Source organism: Octopus sinensis, linkage group LG14, assembly GCF_006345805.1.
Source record: "Octopus sinensis linkage group LG14, ASM634580v1, whole genome shotgun sequence".
Classification (NCBI taxonomy): Eukaryota; Metazoa; Mollusca; class Cephalopoda; order Octopoda; family Octopodidae; genus Octopus; species Octopus sinensis.
This window is the reverse complement of record NC_043010.1, coordinates 14,475,509-14,498,008: the sequence shown is the minus strand read 5'-3', so window position 1 is coordinate 14,498,008 and position 22,500 is coordinate 14,475,509. Positions and strand designations below refer to the sequence as shown.

Here is a 22,500-nt window from a genome sequence, read left to right as displayed (position 1 = left end):
TTTTCGGAGTAACCCCGCAGCCCACGCTCCGGAGCAGGAGTGAAGAACAGCTCTTTCGAGAGGTTACACTTTCCGCTTATGATGTTGTGAGCGAGAATGAGATCACCACGGCGTCGTCGTTTTTCGAGAGGATAAAGGTCGAGCGTCTTCAGCCTTTCTTCATAAGACAAATGCTTGAGACCAAGAACCATGCGGGTAGCCAGCTTCTGGACTCTTTCGAGATGATGTATGTCTTTAAAGGATGACGCCTATTTCTGTTCTACCTTGGAGACTATTAGCCTAAAGTATTGTCAAGAAGTCAGCTTCCTTTGACGGCTGTGGAACGCAGGTGGAGGATGATGATGATGTGGTGGTGATCAATGCTAACATTCCCAGTGTAACTAATCAAGCGATTCTAAGTAATTAACTTTACACAACTGTTGCTATCTAACCTGGCGATGGGGGAGAGGGGTGGTATTGTTGTACTGACTGTGGAGGCGCAATGGCCCAGTGCTTAGGGCAGCGGACTCGCGGTCATAGGATCGCGGTTTCGATTCCCAGACCGGGCGTTGTGAGTGTTTATTGAGCGAAAACACCTAAAGCTCCACGAGGCTCCGGCAGGGATGGTGGTGATCCCTGCTGTACTCTTTCACCACAACTTTCTCTCACTTTACTTCCTGTTTCTGTTGTACCTGTATTTCAAAGGGCCGGCCTTGTCACTCTCTGTGTCACGCTGAATATCCCCGAGAACTACGTTAAGGGTACACGTGTCTGTGGAGTGCTCAGCCACTTACACGTTAATTTCACGAGCAGGCTGTTCCGTTGATCGGATCAACCGGAACCCTCGTCGTCGTAACCGACGGAGTGCTTCCATTCATGTTGTACTGACTCCTGTCAGCCCAGCTACAGCAAACTTGTGAAACTTAGTTTATTACTCGCACTTGTCTTTGTTGTTATGGTTACGGCTGTTAATGCGTCGGATTCTTGAACAGAATCCCTTTTAGTGTTTATTCCGAGTCTCTACGTTCTAAATACAAATCCTGCCGAGGTCAGCTTTGCCGTTCACTCTTTTGGGGTTGATAAATAAAGTACCAATCCAGGACGGTGGGTTGTCTGAAATGTTAGGGCAGCAGACGAGGTACCTCGTGGTACTTGTTCCGGTTGTATGCAGTCTGAGTTCAAATTCCGCCCTGTCACCGAAAAACTGTGGCATTTGTGTCAAGAGTCGGGGAAGTCGCAGAGTCGGCAAAGTTACAGTAGCTAAAAGAAAAAAGTTGGTGATTTTACTTTGGCCCAATCTGAAGATCGATTGCTAATAGTTCTATCTTCCGGTCTAGGCTTCACCCATTCTCCTTCACAAAGCATAAGTCTATTAAATAACCCTCCAATCTCATACAGCAATGAGCTGTACATCTTTCCTTAACCCAGTGCTTTTCAACCTTTTCGCTGGAGCGGAACCCCAAGGAAACATTCCACTGGCTCGAGGAACCCCTGTGCAATAATTTAATAGTCTTATGCACACATATCTGCACAGGAGAATTAAAAATTACTGCCGATTCTAGCAGTTTTGTAACTTCTTGCGGAACCCTGGTTGAAAACCACTGCCTTAACCGACACTTTAACAGGAAGGGAGAACCGTTACTGTCATGGGACCATGAACAGACCGAGTCATCAAGTGAAAGCCACTTGAACCACTGGGTTACAAGGACGTTTTTAGAGCGGAAAATCATCCGGTTGTCACAACCTCTACTTTGAAAACTCTTCAAAATCTGGGCGCCAGTCCGTCACGAATTTAATCCAAACAGCTACTGCTACTGTTGATGATGATGCTACTACTCCTGCTGCTGCTGCTGCTACTCATATTCTGCTGAGTGTACTGAAGCCACGTAAAGTTAAGTTCCCTTCTCAAAGATAACTACTCGTAACACGGTCCAGGGATCGAACTCATGACATCACCATTGTGAACTCAACATCGGAAACACTTGACCTGCGATCTTACAAAGAGGGCATCACAAGTAAGCAGGTTGAAACATTCAAGTTGTTCTCTTAGATGAACTTAGTCCCGCCTTTGCTTATGGTCCTGGTTTTATGTGAGATTTTTGAAACAGGTTGAATCTCTTTATAATCGTTGCTTACAAGGAGAGACTCGAGGCCAAGAATAGACTGAAGGAAGGAAAAGATTCTGGGCCTGGTGGAATTCAGCTTAGTTATGAAGAGGTGAAATCTGAATGAAATATGTTTTGTGAATAAGCTGTTGCAGAACCAGTAAAGCCCAGATTGACTTGATACCAATCCGATAGTCAGGAAACCTCGGCAATGAAACTAACGACTGAGGAATTGTACTGTCCAATATCTCACTCAAAGTCATCAATCGAATGATCCTCAACAGGATTCAATCGCTGCTTGATAGCCATCTGAAACCAAATCAAAATGGATTTAGACCAGGGAGATCTACAACATCTCAGATCTTAGCCCCGAGGTGTATCATAGAATGAGTTAAATCAAGACAACTACCTGCCATTATAACCTACGTGGACTTCAGCAAAGCGTTTGACAGCATCCATCGATACAAAATGTTGGAGATCCTTCGAGCATAAGGCATTCCAGAAGTACAAGTTCTTGTCATTGCAAGGCCCTACGAGAAGACCAGAACTCGCGTGTTGTCATGTGACGGAGAAATGGAATTCTCTCAAATATTAGCTGGGCTGTTACAAGGAGATACGCTTGGACCTTACCTGTTAGCAATTGTATTGGATTATGCAATGTGGCAGGCTATAAACAACAGTAGCGAAGACCTTGGTTTAACCATAGGTCGACAAAGATCGAGGGGTGTAGCAGCGGTAACCATCACAGACCTGGATTCGCAGATGATACAGCACTCATATCTAATGAAATAGATCAAGCCCACCAGCTGCTCAGCAGAGTAGAAACATCAGCTGCAAAGATAGGACTGCACACAAATGTCAAGAAAATGCAGTACATGACTTTCAACCAATCAAGTGATGCTGAACTGTTTGCTTTGAGCAGTTCCAAACTGAATGATGCTGAAGACTTCAAGTACTTAGGCGGTTAGGTGAGGAGTTTGGAAGCAGACAAGATCAGGAAGGCCCAAGCATTGGCAGCCTGTCACAAACTAAAGAAGGCCCGGAACTCCAAATTGCCCGGACAAATCAAAATCAAACTTTTCATTATGACTATCAAATCAGTGCTTATTATATGGCAGCGAAAGGTGGACACTGACAAAGGACTTCTCAAATGGGCTGAATGGATGCTACATAAGGATGTTATGAATAACTCTGAATGTGAAATGGCAGCAACATATAACAAATGAATGCCTTTATGGAGACCTTCCGAAAGATAGCAACAAGATCAGGCAAAGACGACTTCGACTATCTGGTCACCGCGTACGCCATCTTAAACTGGAAGCATCAGAATTAGTCTTGTGGAACCGACTTCATGGTGATGTAAGAAGAGGAAAACGATGTCACGCTAACATTGACACAACTTGATTGCAGGCCCTGGCCTGAAATGTATGGAGGACCTCTAGGCAGTGGTGATAGACCGAGAAATGTAGCGGGTAGGCTTTGTTGCTATGGCCTGGGTTGGAACCCGGCCATAGAAAGGCTGAAGACACTCGACCTTTATTCTCTAGAAAAACGACGACGCCGTTGTGATCTCATTCTTGCTCACAAAATCATAAGCGGAAAGTGTAACCTCTCGAAAGAGCTGTTCTTCACTCCTGCTCCAGAGCGTCGGCTGCGGGGGTCACTCCGAAAAGCTCTATCTGCGACGATTTCATCTCAATCGAAGGAGAGGAGCTTTCTCCGTCCGGGTTGCGGATCCGTGGAACAAGCTGCCGGGCGAGATAGTGAAGATGCCGACGACCTCTCGGTTCAAAGTCTCCCTTGACCACAAATGGCCTGAACTCTTTACATGAACACCACCCTGTACATAACTCCATGTCCCCCTACATGGCCTTGCTTTTTGCTTTTTGAGCCAAAAAATTAACTAACTAACTAACTAACTAACTAACTAGTAGATAAAAATATGACCTTGGGGTAATAGGTGAACCGTAGAATTCATAGTTAATTGGAAGGAGGACCGTAGGCTAGCCACCTGGTGGCTTATGTTTAACAGAGACCAGGAGAGTGGGACAACCACCAAGTGGCGCATGTCTAAAAGGAAGGTGGAATGTTGGAGAAGCGGTCGTCACATGGCATCTGTCAGTGGAAAAGAGGCCCAGGCGATTAGGAAATTGGATACAGTTCTAGTAGATTGATGGAAAGGAGCTAAGAGGGTAAGGTAATGACTAGCTAGGCAGGTAGATTGATAGATAGATAGGTAGGTAGATAGGTAGGTAGGTAGATAGGCTTATAGGTAGGTGAGGTAGATAGAGTCGTTGGTAGAGAGATTGGTGTGTCGGGGTAGATTAATGGGAAGTGTTGTAGGTAAGAAGGTAAGTTATAAATAGATAGGTGTGTAAGTAGAAAGGAAGTTGGCGGTGAGTGGGAGAGAAAGTAGCATCGAAACCCGTTATTGATGCTGTTCGGGAATCTCTGCAACATCATCTTCCATCATGATCATCATCATCAGCAGCAGCAGCACTGTCGTCGTGATCATCGTCATCACCATCATTATCATCATCAGCAGCAGCACCACAACAATCAATTAATACTCATATTGCTACTGTTGCTTTTGCTGCCAAGAACCTCACCCCCCCCCACTCGCCAACACGCCCCCCCCCTCCACAACAAATATCTCTTAGACTTCACTAATAACTCGGCGACGATCGAAACACTAAACATCTTCCATCCACCCCACCTCCTCCACCATTCATCTCCCACCGCACCACCGCTACAACCACCTACTCCCACCACTACTACCGCCGCCACCACTACAACCGCCGCCACCTCCTCCATCACCACCGTCATCGCAACCAACCACCGCCTCCTCCTTCAGAACAACCACCACTACTATTACCACCACCACCACCACCATCACCAATACCACCACCACCAACACCACCACCACCACCATCACCAATACCACCATCACCAACACCACCACCACCAATACCACCACCACCACCAACACCACCACCATCATTAGTACCAGTCACTGAGTGCCAAAAATTCTTTGTTACATTTAAATATTCTGTTACACAGTTTCCGACATGTTTGCCCCCCCCCTTCCTCACCCACAACCAACACCACAATGCACTCCCCACCGACTCTGACACCACTGAACTACTCCACTATCACACAACTGCAACAGCTGCCACCTTCACACATACAAACACACACCCACACACACGTGGCCACCACTTATATAACTATTTTGATTATCTCTGCTTATTCGCATATAAATTGTGTTACATGGTTCCGAGTTCAGTCCCACTGCGTGGCACCTTGGGCAAGTGTCTTCTACGATAGCCTCGGGCCGACCAAAGCCTTGTGAGTGGATTTGGTAGACAGAAACTGAAAGAAGCCTGTCGTATATATATATATATATATATATGTGTGTGTGTGTGTGTGTGTTTGTGTGCCTGTGTTTGTCCCCATAGCATTGCTTGACAACCGATGCTGGTGTGTTTATGTCCCCATTACTTAGCGGTTTGGCAAAAGAGACCGATAGAATAAGTACTGGGCTTACAAAAGAATAAGTCCCGGGGTCGAGTTGCTCGACTAAAAGGCGGTGCTCCAGCATGGCCGCAGTCAAATGTCTGAAACAAGTAAAAGAGTATATATATATATATATATATATATATATATATATGTAATCATACACACACACACAAGGAGGTGCTGAAAAGTTACTGGCTTTGGGTAAAAGAAAACAGGAGGATCAGTTAATTATGATTTTATTCAATATAATCCCCTCTCAGATTCACACACTTACTGCAGCAGTCCTTCAGTTTTTCTGAGCCCTGTAAAAAGAACTCGGCAGGTCGGACCTCCTGCCAGGCTTTTCACGATATTCTTAAAGCCACGAACTTTTCAGCACAACCTCGTATGGGTGTGGGTGTGGGTGAGTGTGCATGCGCGCGCATGTATAAAGAAACAAACTAAGGAAAAGAATTCCTTCAAAGATGTGTGTAAAACATCCAATTCACTGGTACGCCAGTGGAGTACCAAGTAAATATGGGTTTAATGCAAATGACAAACAATAAATTAAATAGATACGATTGACAATTCAATAACTTATAAGTTAAGTTAAGTTAATTTTTTGGCTCAAAAAGCAAAAAGCAAGGCCATGTAGGGGGACATGGAGTTATGTACAGGGAGGGTGTTCATGCAAAGAGTTCAGGCCATTTCTGGTCGAGAGAGACTTTGAACCGAGCGGTCGTCGGCATCTTCACTATCTCGTCCGGCAGCTTATTCCACGGATCCGCAACCCGGACGGAGAAAGCCCCTCTCCTTCGATTGACTTGAAATCGTCGTAGATAGAGCTTTTCGGAGTGACCCCGCAGCCGACGCTCTGGAACAGGAGTGAAGAACAGCTCTTTCGAGAGGTTACACTTTCCGCTTATGATGTTGTGAGCAAGAATGAGATCACAACGGCGTCGTCGTTTTTCTAGAGAATAAAGGTCGAGCGTCTTCAGCCTTTCTTCATAAGACAAATGCTTGAGACCAAGAACCATGCGGGTAGCCAGCTTCTGGACTCTTTCGAGATGATGTATGTCTTTGCGGAGATAAGGAGAAGAAGCTTGAATCCCGTACTCCAATATGGGTTCAATTCACTTATATAAGTCTCATCAGAGCCAATGACTTAAAGATAGACGAAATTCCGTGTGAAAGGACGGCTGGATTGTAAAAAAATTAATTCAAATGCCTATGTATTATGAGCGTGAGTGTTAAATTTTTTAACTACATAGCAATTACAATTAAAAAGCAACACAATTATAACGGACAAAATAATTAAGTCACAAAATAATCACTTTAAATAAATAGAAGAGTTCTCACGCTCATAATACATAGGCATTTGAATTAATTTTTTTACGATCCAGCCGTCCTGATGTAGGATCAAGATGTAGGACAAGATACTGTGATAGCCTGGGCTTCAGAGGTCCACAGCTCTTCAATATCCTCCCGAAGGACCTGGGAGACCTGCATGGGGTGGATGCAGATGTCTTTAAAATAAAATTGGATCTCTTTCTGTCAGGTGTCCCAGATGTACCAACTCACGGCAGGAGGTGCAGATGAGGGCAGCTGCATCGAACTCTCTCATGCACCAAATGGCAATTGCTAAAAAGCATTCGTGAAGTAAAATCATGTAGCAACACCGAATGGCGGTGCCCCAGCATGGCCACAGCTCGTGAGCTGAAACTAGATAAAATATATAAAATATAAAATATATATTAACAATATAATTATCATTTATATTTTTTTACACGTTTTATTACAGTTTCTAGATTAAGTAAGACCCTGGTACTTAATTATATACTATTGTTGTATGTTATAATAACGAAAGATTATCTTCGACCTAAACGACTTTGGATTAATATTATTTGAGATATATAGAAATATATTTCGATAGTTGTATATTCAACTTAATTATTTTGTACATTATAATTTTGTTGCTTTTTAATTGTAATTGCTATGTAGTTAAAAAACTAACGCTCACGCTCATAATACATAGGCATTTGAATTAATGTTTTTACAATCCAGCCGTCCTTGCTGAGGCGCAGGTAAAATTTGAATTGATCTTAAATATTTCTCCTTGTTTGAATTGGAATTCTGAACCCTCCAGAAGGTGAGGGCATGTTTCACAGTTAGAACGTCCACATTTTGTCACTTTTGGCTCAGTTGTTTGTGGGTAAAGTCTAGCGCTGGTTAATATTTTTTTCAGTGACTTCGGTTGCTTTTTGCTTTTTATAATTTTATATGAGCTTAAAATTTCGTTCATTGTTTTGTCTGCTATGAGGATGGGAAGGTTTTGGGTGATGATGTTGAAAGCTTCGTTGTTTCTGGGGTTATGTGTGGAGATGTACGAGAGTATTTTTAAGTCTTGTTTAGTATTTCGGCTAGTTTTCCTTAACCTTTGTATATCTATTTCCTTAGCTCTTTTTATGCCTTCATTTACTAATGAGATTGGGTAATGTCTTTTAGTTAGTGTAGATCTAAGTTCAAGGAGTCTATGTTCTCGAGTGTATGTATCGGAAACTATGGTGCAGATTCTTTTTGCTAGGTTAAAGGGTATGTTGATTTTTATGTGTTTGGGGTGGCAGGAGTTAAATAATATGTATTGTTTAGAATCTGTGGGTTTATAAAAGATGTCTGTTTCTATGTGGTTGTTAACTATTCTAATTAAGATGTCTAGAAAAGGGAGTTGCTTTATATATATATATATATATATATATATATATATTATATATATATATATATAATATATATATATATATATATATATATATATATATATATGGCAACAAACTATTAGTAGCTATTATTTTAATACAGTATACGTTAAATTATGTGTGTGTATGCATGTGAGTGTGTGTGTGTGTTGAGTATGCGCATATGTTAATGGTTAGGTAGATCAGTGGTTTTCAACCAGGGTTCCGCGGAACCTTAGGGTTCCGCCAGTACAGTCCAGGGGTTCCGCAAGAAGTTACAAAACTGCTAAAATCGGCAGTAATTTTTAATTCTCCTGTGCAGATATGTGTGCATAAGACTATTAAATTATTGCACAGGGGTTCCTCGAGCCAGTGGAATGCTTCATTGGGGTTCCGCTCCAGCAAAAAGTTTGAAAAGCACTGAGGTAGATAAATATATAGAAAGATAAATTTATTGCCAGTTTAAAGAGGAAGTGGTGACCATTTATTTTAGATGAACCTGAATATGGAATTTAGAGCTGGAATAAATCTAATCCCTTCCATTTGTGTGTGACTCAATAGTATATGGCATGCCTTCACTTGTTGCCTGCATCGTGAGCAAATATGGCACGGGAGTGGCTGTGTGGTAAGTAGCTTGTTTACCAATCACATGATTCCAGGTTCAGTCCCACTGTGTGGCACCTTGGGCAAGTGTCTTCTACTATAGCCTCGGGCCGACCAAAGCCTTGTGAGTGGATTTGGTAGACGGAAACTGAAAGAAGCCCGTCGTATATATGTATATATATATGTGCGCGTGTATGTGTGTTTGTGTGTTTTTCCCCCTAGCATTGCTTGACAACCGATGCTGGTGTGCTTACGTCCCCGTCACTTAGCGATTCGGCAAAAGAGACCGATAGAATAAGTACTGGGCTTACAAAGAATAAGTCCCGGGGTCGATTTCCTCGACTAAAGGCGGTGCTCCGGCATGGCCGCAGTCAAATGACTGAAACAAGTAAAAGAGTAAGAGTATCCCTCCGTACCCCCACCCAATCCTTGAATCAAAGGGCCAGCCATTATGTGACAGCCGCAGGGAGAGAAGGAGTACTTACATGAAAGATTACCTACAAGATGTAGTACCAACCAGAAGTTGATACTCGTTTTCAGTAGAGTAGACTGGATCAAAGTGAAACAAGGTTAGTTGGTGAGCAGCATAATGCGCTGTTTGAACGACAATTTAAGGAGGAAGGGAGTGCGAAAGGAAAGTTGTTGTTAAGGTGGGTGTATGTATGAATAGGTTGGGACACTGCTGGTCTCTACCTATGCATTGCGCATCAAATATGGATTTAAAAGAAATTCTTACAGGACACTTACATTTATTAACTACTTTATCTAGCTATCTATTTATCTATCTACTTCTACGCACACATACGCACGCACACACACACACACACACATATATATATATATATATATGATCATATATATATATATATATATATATATATATATTATTAACCGGTGTTGTTCAAACGATGAATAGCTGAGCGTAAACCATGGTCCGTTTTGTTCTCTTACTTTTTCATCTCATAATCATCTCATAATGACTCGTATTACTACCTTTTATGACTCGTATTACTACCTCAGTCAATCTAAATGTATATATTTGTCTTTACAATGTGCATTTTCGTTGATTTTTCATATTTTACCCTTACATTTCCACGTGTATTTTATATTTTCTTTTCGTAACATATTTCTACTATATATATATATATATATATATATACTTTATTTTAAGCAGCAGAAAATTCAACAAAATCTGTTACTCTGAGTTTCTCGTTGCCGTTCATCAGACAGTTTTTGCTAGAATGGAACTTATATATCAATTCAATCTATACTCTTACAAACGCTACACCTTTAAAAAGAAATGGACTTGTTTGATTGGCCCTTTAGAAAAAACGGTCAATCTTCGAGCGATAAACAAAAAGGTAAAAAATATATGTATATATATATAAAAAAACTTATAAAAATTATAAAATCCGAGGAAAAAACCGAGGAAAAAACCTATTGCCGTTAATGAAGACAGTGCAAATTAATGCATAGAAATTAAACCTGTTATAAATACTGCAATACATATTTATATTAAAATCTACATATATATATCAACATACACAAAAGGATGCGCGTAAACGCCATACATACATATACAGACGTATGAATATGAATCTAAATATACACATAAAAGCATGTGTACATATATTCACGCAAACCGTCTCGCACGCAAGCTAAAATTCATCTATGTAGCAATTCTCATATACTGAGCAAGGAGGGGGAACGAAAGAAAGGGAAAGAGAGAAAAAGGAACGAAGGAGGGGTGGGGAAAAAACTTGTAACGATGTTATTGGCATCTATAGAGACCAGTATACATACACAAGTTTGAATGGATACATATACATACCGTCGTGTATATGTGTGCTTAAGCACAAGCATACTTTCACTTACACATACACAGATACGCATGCTTACAAATACATATGCTTTGCTATACACATACTTATATAAACATTCTAATTTTGACAACATTGCTTTTTTTAAAAAAAACATTGCTTTTAAAAAATGGGTGCATTAATAAAAATATATACGAAAGACATAAAATAAAATATAACATCCTATTTTGGGTCATTTATAAATAATCAAGGTAATATAAATAATCAAGGTAATCCTATGCAATACAATAACATGAAAACAAAGTTTGTAGGTTTTTCCTAATATATATGTAGAAACATAAGACTTTGCTATACGGATTAAGATCCGCGTAGCTTGGAAACAGAATCAAAATTCATCGTAGCGCTCAAGAGTCAAAATCAAAATCAAAAATCAAAAATACAAAATATATACTCTATCCATATGGTATATTTATATTCGACATTTTAAATTTAGCCGCGTGCCTACATAAGTTCATTAACTCACTTCTTTGATTCAAAGAATTATTGTCTTTGAATAATATGTGCATTTTTTCTAATAGGCAAAGTCTGCACTTGAAATTATATTTGTAAGCTCCATGCCTGTATGGTGCCGCCCTGTCCAGAATGCTCCATGTCACGTTGAAAGGTGGGGCTTCCTTTTCTTTTAGTTCCCAGACATATTTTGCTAGGCTGGTTTTCTTCCTATTCTCTGGGTAATTAAAAGAATTTTTATGAGAATAAAATCTTGTTTTAAATGAATTTTCTGAAGCCCCTGTGTATGTCTTGTATTCCGATGAGCCTTCCACTTGCACCTTGGCTCTATAAACTACTCCTTTCACTAGACATTTCCCTTCTAACGGACAGGAGCTTTCGTTTTTGAAATTACATTTCTTAATGGGCTCGGCACCATGTCTAATCTCAATTAGCTTCCTATTATGTTGGCTAATGTAAGAGGCGAAATTTCTGCAACAAGAATAGCTAACCTTCAGGGTTCTTCTATTAAATATTCTGTAGAATTTATGACCCTGCTTAAAATGCTTAGAGACTAATCTCAAAAATTCCTTACCTATATTAGTCTTTACGGCCAAATTGAAAGCCGGGTTGAACCACAAAACTTTCCTGGTCCTAGTTCTTCGTGCAGCATTATTATTAGCATTAAGCTGGTTGAACTGGATCTTCTCCGAGAATCCACTATTCTTTAATGCGCTATCGTAATAAGGTGCAGCGTTATGGAATGCTGCCTCGTCCGAAGAAATTGAAGATATTCTTCTACCTACATTGCTGACTAAGTTGCTAAGGATAACTGGTGGATGGTTCGAATCTTTGCTAATATACGATAGCTTTTCATTGGGCTTACGGGAAGGTTTAAATCTATCCGATCTTACATTAAAATTTACGTCTAAAAAATCTACACTATTCAGGTTAGCATCTATCGTAATCCGTAAGCCCATCCTTTGAAAGAAAGCTATAAGGTCCTTCCTAAGTCTATCTGATTCATGGCCGTTTAGATTATGCGTGGCTATAAGGCCGTCATCCCTATATAAACCTGCATCTATAAATGGGAATTCTATTTTTAGATTATGGAGAATAAAGGTGTAGCGTTTGTAGGAGTATAGATTGAATTGATATATAAGTTCCATTCTAGCAAAAACTGTCTGATGAACGGCAACGAGAAACTCAGAGTAACAGATTTTGTTGAATTTCTGCTGCTTAAAATAAAGCATATTACTCTACCACTGGTATTGAGTACTCTTTTTTCCACCTTGTTTCACATTTATGTGTTACTCCGGTCTAACCCGCTCCTTGTAAAAGTTTGAGCGACTCTGCACAAGTAGGAAGAACAAACAGCTGAAAAAGATGGAACTTTACCCGCTGGATTTTTCTCAGAAAAATATACTATCCCTGCACGGAAACAATATCTCAAAGGTCTTATAGAGAAAACGAAGAAGAGTATTAGTAATTAGACTGAGATGGAAAGCCTTCTTCTTTGATAATAAACAGAAAATAGAAGGAAAAAAATATGGATTTAAATCTCCCAGAAACCCGCCACCGATTCCGGAATTAGAAGCCTCGAGAAAGACCTTTTCGAGCTATTAGGAAAATTAAATTCCGCAAATATACCAACCAATTGCAGACAAATATGAGAGAAAAAATTAAGGAGATTAACGACTCGAATAAGATCTTCGTTAATTCTGACAAGACAAGGAACTTATATGCACTTGATAAGGAGTTTATAAACGCCTGATTTCGAATAGTGTCACGGACACATACAAAAAAGACTACACGAATATATACAAAGAGGGAACTTAGAAGCAAGAGGAATAGCTAACGATCTTAAGATTAGCGATAGGATTGAATACCTTTCACACGACCAGCTTTATTACTCTGAAAGACCATAAAGCCAATTTTAGTAGAAACCCAATGTAGATTGATAAATCCGGCTAAAACTGAGATAGGAATTATTAGCAAAAATATTTGGACCGTATTTTAGTTAGTTAGATAGTGAAGTAGACTTGAGAATTTGGAAGAATAGTAAGTCAGTTATAGAGTGTTTTAAAGGTATTAGCTATAAGAATAATTGTAGTTTCACACAATTCGACATTATTGACTTTTACCCGTCAATATCTAGGACGTTGCTCCTAAGGGCATGGACTTCGCCAAGCAGTACGTCAACATCGATAGCTCGGAAATTAAATTATTATGCATGCGAGGAAATCGCTTCTTTTTTTCGAGGATTCCACCTGGATAAGAAGACTGAGGATTCTCTTTTCGATGTACCGATGGGGGCATACGACGGGGCTGAATTAATTATGTATGCTCATAGGAGCCTTTATTCTCCGTAATCTAAAAATAGAATTCCCATTTATAGATGCAGGTTTATATAGGGATGACGGCCTTATAGCCACGCATAATCTAAACGGCCATGAATCAGATAGACTTAGGAAGGACCTTATAGCTTTCTTTCAAAGGATGGGCTTACGGATTACGATAGATGCTAACCTGAATAGTGTAGATTTTTTAGACGTAAATTTTAATGTAAGATCGGATAGATTTAAACCTTTCCGTAAGCCCAATGAAAAGCTATCGTATATTAGCAAAGATTCGAACCATCCACCAGTTATCCTTAGCAACTTAGTCAGCAATGTAGGTAGAAGAATATCTTCAATTTCTTCGGACGAGGCAGCATTCCATAACGCTGCACATTATTACGATAGCGCATTAAAGAATAGTGGATTCTCGGAGAAGATCCAGTTCAACCAGCTTAATGCTAATAATAATGCTGCACGAAGAACTAGGACCAGGAAAGTTTTGTGGTTCAACCCGGCTTTCAATTTGGCCGTAAAGACTAATATAGGTAAGGAATTTTTGAGATTAGTCTCTAAGCATTTTAAGCAGGGTCATAAATTCTACAGAATATTAATAGAAGAACCCTGAAGGTTAGCTATTCTTGTTGCAGAAATTTCGCCTCTTACATTAGCCAACATAATAGGAAGCTAATTGAGATTAGACATGGTGCCGAACCATTAAGAAATGTAATTTCAAAAACGAAAGCTCCTGTCCGTTAGAAGGGAAATGTCTAGTGAAAGGAGTAGTTTATAGAGCCAAGGTGCAAGTGGAAGGCTCATCGGAATACAAGACATACACAGGGGCTTCAGAAAATTCATTTAAAACAAGATTTTATTCTCATAAAAATTCTTTTAATACCCAGAGAATAGGAAGAAAACCAGCCTAGCAAAATATGTCTGGGAACTAAAAGAAAAGGAAGCCCCACCTTTCAACGTGACATGGAGCATTCTGGACAGGGCGGCACCATACAGGCATGGAGCTTACAAATATAATTTCAAGTGCAGACTTTGCCTATTAGAAAAAATGCACATATTATTCAAAGACAATAATTCTTTGAATCAAAGAAGTGAGTTAATGAACTTATGTAGGCACGCGGCTTAAATTAAAATGTCGAATAAAATATACCATATGGATAGAGTATATATTTTGTATTTTGATTTTTGATTTTGATTTGACTCTTGAGCGCTACGATGAATTTTGATTCTGTTTCCAAGCTACGCGGATCTTAATCCGTATAGCAAAGTCTTATGTTTCTACATATATATTAGGAAAAACCTACAAACTTTGTTTTCATGTTATTGTATTGCATAGGATTACCTTGATTATTTATATTACCTTGATTATTTATAAATGACCCAAAATAGGATGTTATATTTTATTTTATGTCTTTCGTATATATTTTTATTAATGCACCCATTTTTAAAAGCAATGTTTTTTTAAAAAAAGCAATGTTGTCAAAATTAGAATGTTTATATAAGTATGTGTATAGCAAAGCATATGTATTTGTAAGCATGCGTATCTGTGTATGTGTAAGTGAAAGTATGCTTGTGCTTAAGCACACATATACACGACGGTATGTATATGTATCCATTCAAACTTGTGTATGTATACTGGTCTCTATAGATGCCAATAACATCGTTACAAGTTTTTTCCCCACCCCTCCTTCGTTCCTTTTTCTCTCTTTCCCTTTCTTTCGTTCCCCCTCCTTGCTCAGTATATGAGAATTGCTACATAGATGAATTTTAGCTTGCGTGCGAGACGGTTTGCGTGAATATATGTACACATGCTTTTATGTGTATATTTAGATTCATATTCATACGTCTGTATATGTATGTATGGCGTTTACGCGCATCCTTTTGTGTATGTTGATATATATATGTAGATTTTAATATAAATATGTATTGCAGTATTTATAACAGGTTTAATTTCTATGCATTAATTTGCACTGTCTTCATTAACGGCAATAGGTTTTTTCCTCGGTTTTCCTCGGATTTTATAATTTTTATAAGTTTTTTTATATATATATACATATATTTTTGACCTTTTTGTTTATCGCTCGAAGATTGACCGTTTTTTCTAAAGGGCCAATCAAACAAGTCCATTTCTTTTAAAGGTGTTGCGTAGCGTTGTAAGAGTATAGATTGAATTGATATATAAGTTCCATTCTAGCAAAAACTGTCTGATGAACGGCAACGAGAAACTCAGAGTAACAGATTTTGTTGAATTTTCTGCTGCTTAAAATAAAGCATATTACTCTACCACTGGTATTTGAGTACTCTTTTTTCCACCTTGTTTCACATTTATGTGTTTACTCCGGTATTATATATATAGATATATATAATATATATATATATATAAATGGATTTATACACGACTCTTCAGAGTTGCCGTTCGGTTAAAATATCAGTATAACGATACCTCAGGAATCTATAGTATGTATTATATAATAATATAGCAATACTTTTGAGATCAAAATCGAAGAAACAATTGTAAATTAATTTTAAACGACTTTCTCACTCCGTTGTCCTTGTGAATAATTATACATGCATTCATACATGTATGCATGCATGCATACATACATACATACATACATACATACATACATAATGGAGTCTTGTATCTTTGTTGGAAACTGACTCACTCCTCAGTGGAAGATATATAGTAATAAAAAAAATAGAAGAGACATACGTACATATATATATATATATACATGAACAAACACACACACATGCATAACGAACGCTGGATAGTGTCGATTGGATGAGAGGTGGGTGCTCAATACATGTAGAGTAAAAGTTTTACTAAAACCGAACTTTCATTTCACGACTTAAATTTTGCATCACTTGTTCTCGCCTGAAGATCACAATGGCGTGAAACTCGAGTCGGAAGATAAAAATTCTGTTTCATTAATGTGTGTGTGTGTGTGTGTGTGTGTGTGTGTGTGTGTACGTACATGTATAGATGTATGTTTGTATGCATGTATGTAGTCACACTTCAGGCTTCAGTCCATTTTTCTTCGTCTGTTACTCTTTATCTCTGCTGCTGTTCTACTCTCACTCACTTCTAATTCGCTTCTCTGCTATATTTCTTGCCTCCATCATTTCTTCCATTTTCTCTTCACATTTCATCGATATACGCTAAGTTGTGTTTATATCTCGTGATTTTATATGCACTCGGTACGTTTGTGTTTACATTCAATGTAATATATATATATATATATATATATATGTATATATATAATGTGTGTGTGTTTGTATGTATTATGTGTATATGTTTATATCTATATATATATATTGTGTGTGTGTGTGCATATAAGTACTTTGTGTGTATATTCCTTTTGAGGTATAAACTATTGGAATCTATGTCACAAATAAAGAGAAGTGGGGTGGAGGGACGGTGAAGGAACGAGAGAAAAACAGAGAGGGGGGGAGTGAAAAAGAGAGACTTTGGAATCCTGGCAGCTTTTAAATGTCATTGAATTTTAGCAAGTTTCTCCTGACTACTTTCCCAGCTGTTCGTCTAGACACCACCACCACTACCACCACCAACAGCGCTACCTACTGGTAACATCACTACTATTAGTACTTTTACTGCTAGGCATACTACAACTCTACCAACTCCATCTACCTGGTCGCTCGATCTGCCAATAATGACAGCCAAATCTTCCTCAACTCAAACCTCTACCATCTGGAACAATGAAAGATAATTTCGTGCAAGGTAGCGTTGAAAAGACGGGAGGGTCGTGGCTGGAATGCTTTTGATTATAAGTGTTTTGGGTCAGGGTTAGTGTGAGACTAAACATGAATTACTGCAACAACAAAAGCGACAAATGCTACCACACTAACACTCATACCAACACCACAAATGCCATCGCCGCCACCACCAGCAACAGTACCCTTACCAATTCATAGATTTTATTTATTTTATATTAATCTGATATACATCAGTGTGTGTGTGTGTACAAACGTATTAGGGTAAACAGGATCGGAAGAAAGACTACTCGATACCTAAGTCAAGTTTTATATTTATTGAAGTTGCCACGTTACATCACGAACCAAATTTCCGTCTCCGACCTGCAGACAAAATACGAAGAGTTTCACTTGAAATCCGTTATTTTGAATATGAAATCAGTTTAGTCACTAACAAACATTTTAATTGAAGTCAGGGGGGAAAAAGTGAAAGATAAAGGAGTACAAAATATAGTTATGATGGGGGGGGGGGTTCTACAGGTGGGGTTTGCAGCGGGGTTTCTACAGGACCACTTTCTGACAGTTCTAACTAAAACTGAAAAAAACATCGTTTGCCATATTTGAATATTTATTTCTTTATCGCTTACATTTCATAATCATAAATTTTCATTCTTTCACCTTTCACTTTTTTTGTCTTTACAAGTATTTCTGTGCGTCCCATCAAAAGCCGCCTTTCTACTTAGTCTTCTTAATACATTTAAGGAATTTTTATATCATACTTTATATTTTGAGTTGCGAAACGTGAAGTTTAAACTCACACACACACCACACACCACACCACCACACACACACACACACCACACACACACACACACCACACACACACATATATATATATAATAGTATATATATATATATATATATAATATATACATACATATATCAATCAAGTCCTATTCAAAACATATTAATTTGAGCCATGAACTCCTTATCAACATGGGGTAAGCTTCAACACCAAGTCAGAAGCAAGACAGTTGCAACATAAGCCATGTCTTTCTATTTGAACTTTTTTGAAAATCAGTGGAAACTGAAACCGTTAAAGCTTTAAATATAATAATAAGAGTATTTTAATTATTGTCAATGTAGTTTCAACTTCTAATTTTCCCATATGTATGTATATATGCATATATATATATATATATATAGGCGTAGGAGTGGCTGTGTGGTAGGTAGCTTGCTTACCAACCACATGGTTCCGAGTTCATTTCCACTGCGTGGCACCTTGGGCAAGTGTCTTCTACTATAGCCTCAGGCCAACCAAAGCCTTGTGAGTGGATTTGGTAGACGGAAACTGAAAGAAGCCCGTCGTATATATGTGTATATATATGTGTGTGTGTGTGTGTGTTTGTGTGTCTGTGTTTGTCCCTCCAACATCGCTTGACAACCGATGCTGGTGTGTTTACGTCACCGTAACTTAGCGGTTTGGCAAAAGAGCCCGATAGAATAAGTACTAGGCTTACAAAGAATAAGGCCTGTGGTCGATTTGCTTGACTAAAGGCGGTGCTCCAGCATGGCCGCAGTCAAAATGACAAACAAGTAAAAGAGTAAAAGAGAGTATATATATGTATGTATATTATATTAACTACCACAGTTTAGGGATAGAGTATTTGTCCCAAGGGTAGCTCAGTGGGATCGAACCCGGAACTAAATAGTTACAAAGCAATCTTCTTAACCTCTCAGCCATGTCTGCATCACCGAGATAAAAGAAACACGGTTGTAGATGAGTCGAACAATTGTTGTTGCCTTTCGCGTTGGATGTTTTATTTGATCGTTCAAGAATTCTCTTAAACCAAAATAAGAACAATTATTTCCTGCTTAAGTACAAGGTCACAATTTTGGGCTGAGCTAATTAATTAAATTGACCATTGTATATGCGGGTGTCTTGTTTTATCGACTTGAAAACGATGAACGGTAAAATTGTCAACTACGGCAAATATATTGTCAAGCGCTCTCATCAATCTTCCATTCCAGAGAACTCACAATGTTAGTAATCGTTTCCGAGAGAAGTAAAAGGCAAAAAATGCGAGGAAAGGAGTAATTCGATTAAAATCAACCTCGGTACTTCACTTCTACTTTATTCTATTGATACTAGAGCTCGTTGAAAGTAAACCTTCCTAGCATTTGAACTCAGAAAGTAAAAAGCCGAATCAAATACCGCAAGCCATTTTCTCCGTCCTCCTAACCATACTTCCATTAATTGTGGAGGCGCAATGGCCCAGTGGTTAGAGCAGCGGACTCACGGTCATAGGATTTCGGTTTCGATTCCCAGACCGGGCGTTGTGAGGTGTATTGAGCGAAAACACCTAAAGCTCCACGAGGCCTCCGGCAGGGGATGGTGGTGATCCCTGCGTACTCTTTCACCACAACTTTCTCTCACTCTTACTTCCTGTTTCTGCTGTCCACCTGTATTCAAAGGGCTGGCCTTGTCACTCCTGTGTCACGTTGAATATCCCCGAGAACTACGTTAAGGGTACACGTGTCTGTGGAGTGCTCAGCCTCTTACACGTTAATTTCACGAGCAGGCTGTTCCGTTGATTCGGATCAACCGGAACCCTCGTCGTCGTAACCGACGGAGTGCTTCCACTTCCATTAATTCTGACACAATTTTGCACATTTTGGTTTAATTCTTGTTCCTTTTGTATTTCAAAGAATCTCTTCTTTCTTTTCACAGTGTTTATGTTATATTTAATGTTATTTGTTTTATTAATAATTCTCACTTAATATTATTTTTTTTCTCTTCTTTCAGTCGGTCCTCCTTTTGGTGGTATAATGTATCAATTTGGTGGTAAAGAATTGCCGTTTCTCATATTAGCCTGCATCGCTGTTATTGACGGCTGTGAGTAGATTTTTGTTTACAGCCTTCCTGTGAAATATATCTATATCTATATATACAAAATGAGAAAATGGAGAAATATATCTAAATCAATCATCAATTATCAGATAGTACCGAATCATATACTTTATTAAAACACTACACAATAGCAATGAGATTATATATTAATACAGTACAATAATTACAATCAATATGGTGAGATAAAACTAAATAAATATAACAAGATATAAAATACATTTACATTGTAGCTGACAGCTGTTTCGGCCATGAAGATAGGTATGTCTCATTTAACCTATTAGCCATATAATGCAGGTATAAATGAGACATTAACAAGAATATCTTATGGCCTCTTCGGAGATTCTAATGCAAACCCTAAAATAATTTACATATAAATATAAATATGAGTGCATACATACTCATATTATATATATATTATTATTATTATATGTAGAAAAATTCAAACTGGGACAAGAACGTAAAACATTTAGAAGACGATACAAAAAACACGGACGGGACATTCGAAGCCTTCAATCTTCAGTCAAGACCGGATCATCGTGCAATTTCGGCTGATTAATCTTGAGATCGCTCCGATCGGCCAGCCCCAAGGAAAAACTAAGCTACGAGCATTGATTTCTTGGAAGAGGATCGAATGATACGAAACAGGGACAGAAAAACGGACGATGCCACACGAATATAAAATACAAAACAATATATATATATATATATAACCTGTATGTGTGTGTATGTGTTGTAAATCTGGTATCGAGAAGACGATTAACCGCAGAAAAGTACTCAATATATTATAAATGCTAAGTCAGAGTATCTTTTATGAATTTAATTTGGTAATGTCTGACAATAGCACTGGGATCTTTTCGGTTTGAACGGCAGTTTTTTCTAGCGGTGTCATATGAAATTGTCACCCATAATTATGACCCTAGTATCGATCTATTGCATTTCTATCTGATTTAGGGTTATGATTAGGTAGGGTTAGTCAGGGTTAGGGGTGGGGGAAGGGTATCTTTTTTTCTTCACAAATGTAAATAAACCCAATCTGTTTCTTAAACGAGGGACATATTCATTTATACGGCACAGAATGTTTTTTTACCTCAATGGACGTCAGTGATTGGTTGAAATTGAAGAAATTGAAGAAAAAAACACCAAATATCTTACAAACCATAGAATTTTCTCAATAAATTCAAGAGAAAAAGATGTTTATCGAACCCAGGGAGATGAGTGACAAAATTTGTCACTGTACTCCTGAAGGACAAAATTGATTCGTAAAGGACAAAGAAATAAATAATCAAGAACTGAATTAATTAGTGAAAGACACAGCCAATGCTATAAATAATTCCTCATTCATTCTCCGTTTGATTTTTAATGTTGTATTTTCGGAGTTGCCTCCCTTGATTTCCTTCTCTAGACTTACCATTGACGCTATTCATTTTTTGGATCTTTTCGGTTTGAACGGCAGTTTTTTCTAGCGATGTCATATAAAATTGTCATCCATAATTATGACCCTAAAATCAATCTATTGCATTTCAATCTGTTTTAGGGTTAGGGTTAGTTAGGGTTAGGGGGAAGGGTATCTTATTTTCTTCACAAATGTAAATAAACCCAATCTGTTTCTTAAACGAGAGACATTCATACGGCACATAATGTTTTCACCTCAATGGACGTATTTGATTGGTTGAAATTGCAGAAATTGAAAAGAAAAAAAAAACAAATATCTTACAAACTATAGAATTTTCTCAATAAATCCAAGAGAAAAAGATGTTTTATAAACACATTCTACCAGTATACGAAGTTTAAAATTTTTTAGTTACCTAGAAATTATGTTAAAAACTGCCGTTCAAACCGAAAAGATCCTATAACTCCCTAGTTGAAGAATATAACTCTACTCTTTGGATTTTTCTTTTTCTTTTGCAACATGGCTGTTTCTTTGTTCTGCAACCTCGTCTCTGTTTTATTAAAAGTTTCTTGCTTCTTTGGCAGGTTTGCAGTTGATAGTATTACAGCTGAAAGTAAAACCAGAAGCACAAGAAGGAACCTCATTAAAAGACTTAATCAGAGACCCCTATATTTTGGTAGCTGCTGGTAGGTTACCCCTTTTGTTTGTTTGCTTTTTTTTCTTGTGATTTCTTGCAGCCTATTAGTTCTCGGCTTCGTTGCGTTGATTTTGTTTGATGTTTCTTTTTATTGTGTCGATTTTTCATCAGCCGAAAACCATTCCAGCCGTGAACAGCGTGGCTGATATTGTTTAACCCCGGATCAGACCTGATTAAGTACACGTATGATCGAAAGCGTTCCAGTTGTGAC

General features: G+C 38.4%; 1 protein-coding gene across 1 annotated transcript in view; it reads left to right on the top strand.

Annotated features, from left to right (window-relative positions):
• Positions 1 to 22,435, top strand: part of LOC115218993 (synaptic vesicular amine transporter) — a 141,632-nt gene extending 119,197 nt beyond the window's left edge. The window contains exons 6-8 of the mRNA XM_029789030.2: positions 20,098 to 20,187; positions 22,177 to 22,278; positions 22,401 to 22,435. Coding sequence (XP_029644890.1) covers positions 20,098 to 20,187; positions 22,177 to 22,278; positions 22,401 to 22,435 — 227 coding nt within the window. The remainder of the gene's footprint in view (positions 1 to 20,097; positions 20,188 to 22,176; positions 22,279 to 22,400) is intronic.
• Positions 22,436 to 22,500: the final 65 nt, after the last annotated feature.